This window comes from Propithecus coquereli, unplaced genomic scaffold (genome assembly GCF_000956105.1).
Source record: "Propithecus coquereli isolate 6110/MARCELLA unplaced genomic scaffold, Pcoq_1.0 Scaffold403, whole genome shotgun sequence".
Classification (NCBI taxonomy): Eukaryota; Metazoa; Chordata; class Mammalia; order Primates; family Indriidae; genus Propithecus; species Propithecus coquereli.
This window is the reverse complement of record NW_012149764.1, coordinates 1716200-1718086: the sequence shown is the minus strand read 5'-3', so window position 1 is coordinate 1718086 and position 1887 is coordinate 1716200. Positions and strand designations below refer to the sequence as shown.

The following is a 1887-nucleotide window of genomic DNA, read 5'->3' as shown; positions in this document are numbered from 1 at the left end:
GTAAAAGGGGATGTCAAGGCCAGGAAGCCTGAGAAAGCATACTTATAACAGTAAATGCTGCAAAATGTAATCCTGGTTTGGTAGGTCAGGCACGTAAGAACTGAAAAATGTGTCATGTTGAATTGTGAATGGGAGAAAGTAAAACTTCATGCCTTTGTATGCAAGTCATATTTACGTGATTATGGTCCACCCCATCTTTCAAAAATATTATTGATTTTTGGCTATCTTTCTGTAAGACTAGTACCATATTATACCCAGACAGAGAAAATTAGTGAACTCGATCCTTTTGCTAAGTTTAGGGTATATCAGTTGGTGTTTGGATATGCAGTAATGTTTTTTTAAGATCACCAAACAGTAAGTTTTGAAGGTGGAAAGGACTTACTCTAAATTGTACTCCAGTGACATCCTGACAGCCTACATTCTAAACACATAAAAATATCTGGAAAGTAGAGTTCATGGCATATTTGCATCCGACTGGAGTTTCTGTTCTGAGAATTAAGAGTATATTGACATAATTTTGAACTATACTTTATAAAGGGATTGAAACAATTGATAACAGATGAGATCTAAGGAAGGTAGCTTTCAGTGAAATTTAACCCCCATAGTCTCAGGATAAGAGGTACTAATGGGGATTTTTAAAAGAATGTTTATTAATATTTTTCTGTATTTATTTAAAAGTGGTCAAAATGACTCTACACATGTATGGACTATCATGGCAGTATGTTGGGTTAAGAGGTATTATGACAGTTGAAAGTGAGTCACAGTAGTGGTTATTAAGAACAAATGTAATGAAGCTAGCGATGAGAACATTTTAAACTTTATTTCTATTTTAATATATTTCAGAGACCATCATGCAGACATCAGAGACTGGGTCGGACACAGGTTCGACAGTGACTTTACAAACATCTGTGGCTAGTCAAGCAGCAGTGCCTACACAGGTGGTACAGCAAGTACCAGTACAGCAACAGGTAAGGAGCTGCTGTTGTCAGAGAAGATGCTGTTACTTTCATTGGGTTGACTGTCCAACATAGCTGTATCCAAAGATTATTTGGACTTTACTTTCTTGCCTCATTGGGTGCTAAGATAGGCATAGTTCATTTCTCAGGTTATTAAGCAAATAGTTCTTGAGCATTTCCTGAGTATGCTACGTTCTTTCTATGCTAGGCTATGTAGGGATACAAAGATACTCAAGCTATAATCCTTATTCTGAAAGAGTCTCTCTTGACTCCTAAAGAGAGTTTTTCTGACTTAAACACCTTAAGAAGGATTTCTCCTCCTCTTCTCTACCCATTATTTATCATAACTTCTTCTTTCTTTCATATTGAAATGTCAGCAATAATATTTTTATTTAATTGGCTCACAGTAATACTTAAAGGATAGAAGGCTTGTACTTTGTAGGCAGGGATTTTGCCTTTGTGGTGATTTACAAAGTGCCTTGGCATTAGGTGGCTGATAAATACTGTTTAATGAAAATAAAATAATCTTAAAGGTCTGGAGATCTGACTCATCCTATTTAAAAAGTTGGGAATGAAATCATCATCAGATGTTTACTACAAGTCTTATTCATACTCAGGGCAGTGGACTTGTTTTAGAAAGATACTGACAACATAGTGCTGTTCAAGCCAGTTAGTAGTTCTACATGAAAATTGTGAATACATTGGCCTGTCATTTCTCCCAAAAAGTGATGAGAACCTAAGTGAGAAAGATCATATGTTATATAGCATTATCTTGGGATTCAAGATTTTTCTTTAACTTCTTAGTATCAAGGAGAATCTTCAGCAATTTTTGCTCCTACAATTATAAATAAGTGGTTAGGTTTTTATAAATGATAGACAGAAGGACTCGAGGTTATATTCTTTTCAGGATATAGAATTGGGTTGGGTGAGG

The 1887-nt window shown here is 35.5% G+C and overlaps 1 protein-coding gene across 2 annotated transcripts in view; it reads left to right on the top strand.

The window, feature by feature from the left end:
* The window catches only part of RFX3 (regulatory factor X, 3 (influences HLA class II expression)), a 358295-nt gene that overhangs the window by 145677 nt on the left and 210731 nt on the right, over window positions 1–1887 (top strand). For both annotated transcript variants that reach the window (XM_012652878.1, XM_012652879.1), the window contains one exon: window positions 844–968. In XM_012652878.1, coding sequence (XP_012508332.1) covers window positions 852–968 — 117 coding nt within the window. In that variant the 5' untranslated portion in view covers window positions 844–851. The remainder of the gene's footprint in view (window positions 1–843; window positions 969–1887) is intronic.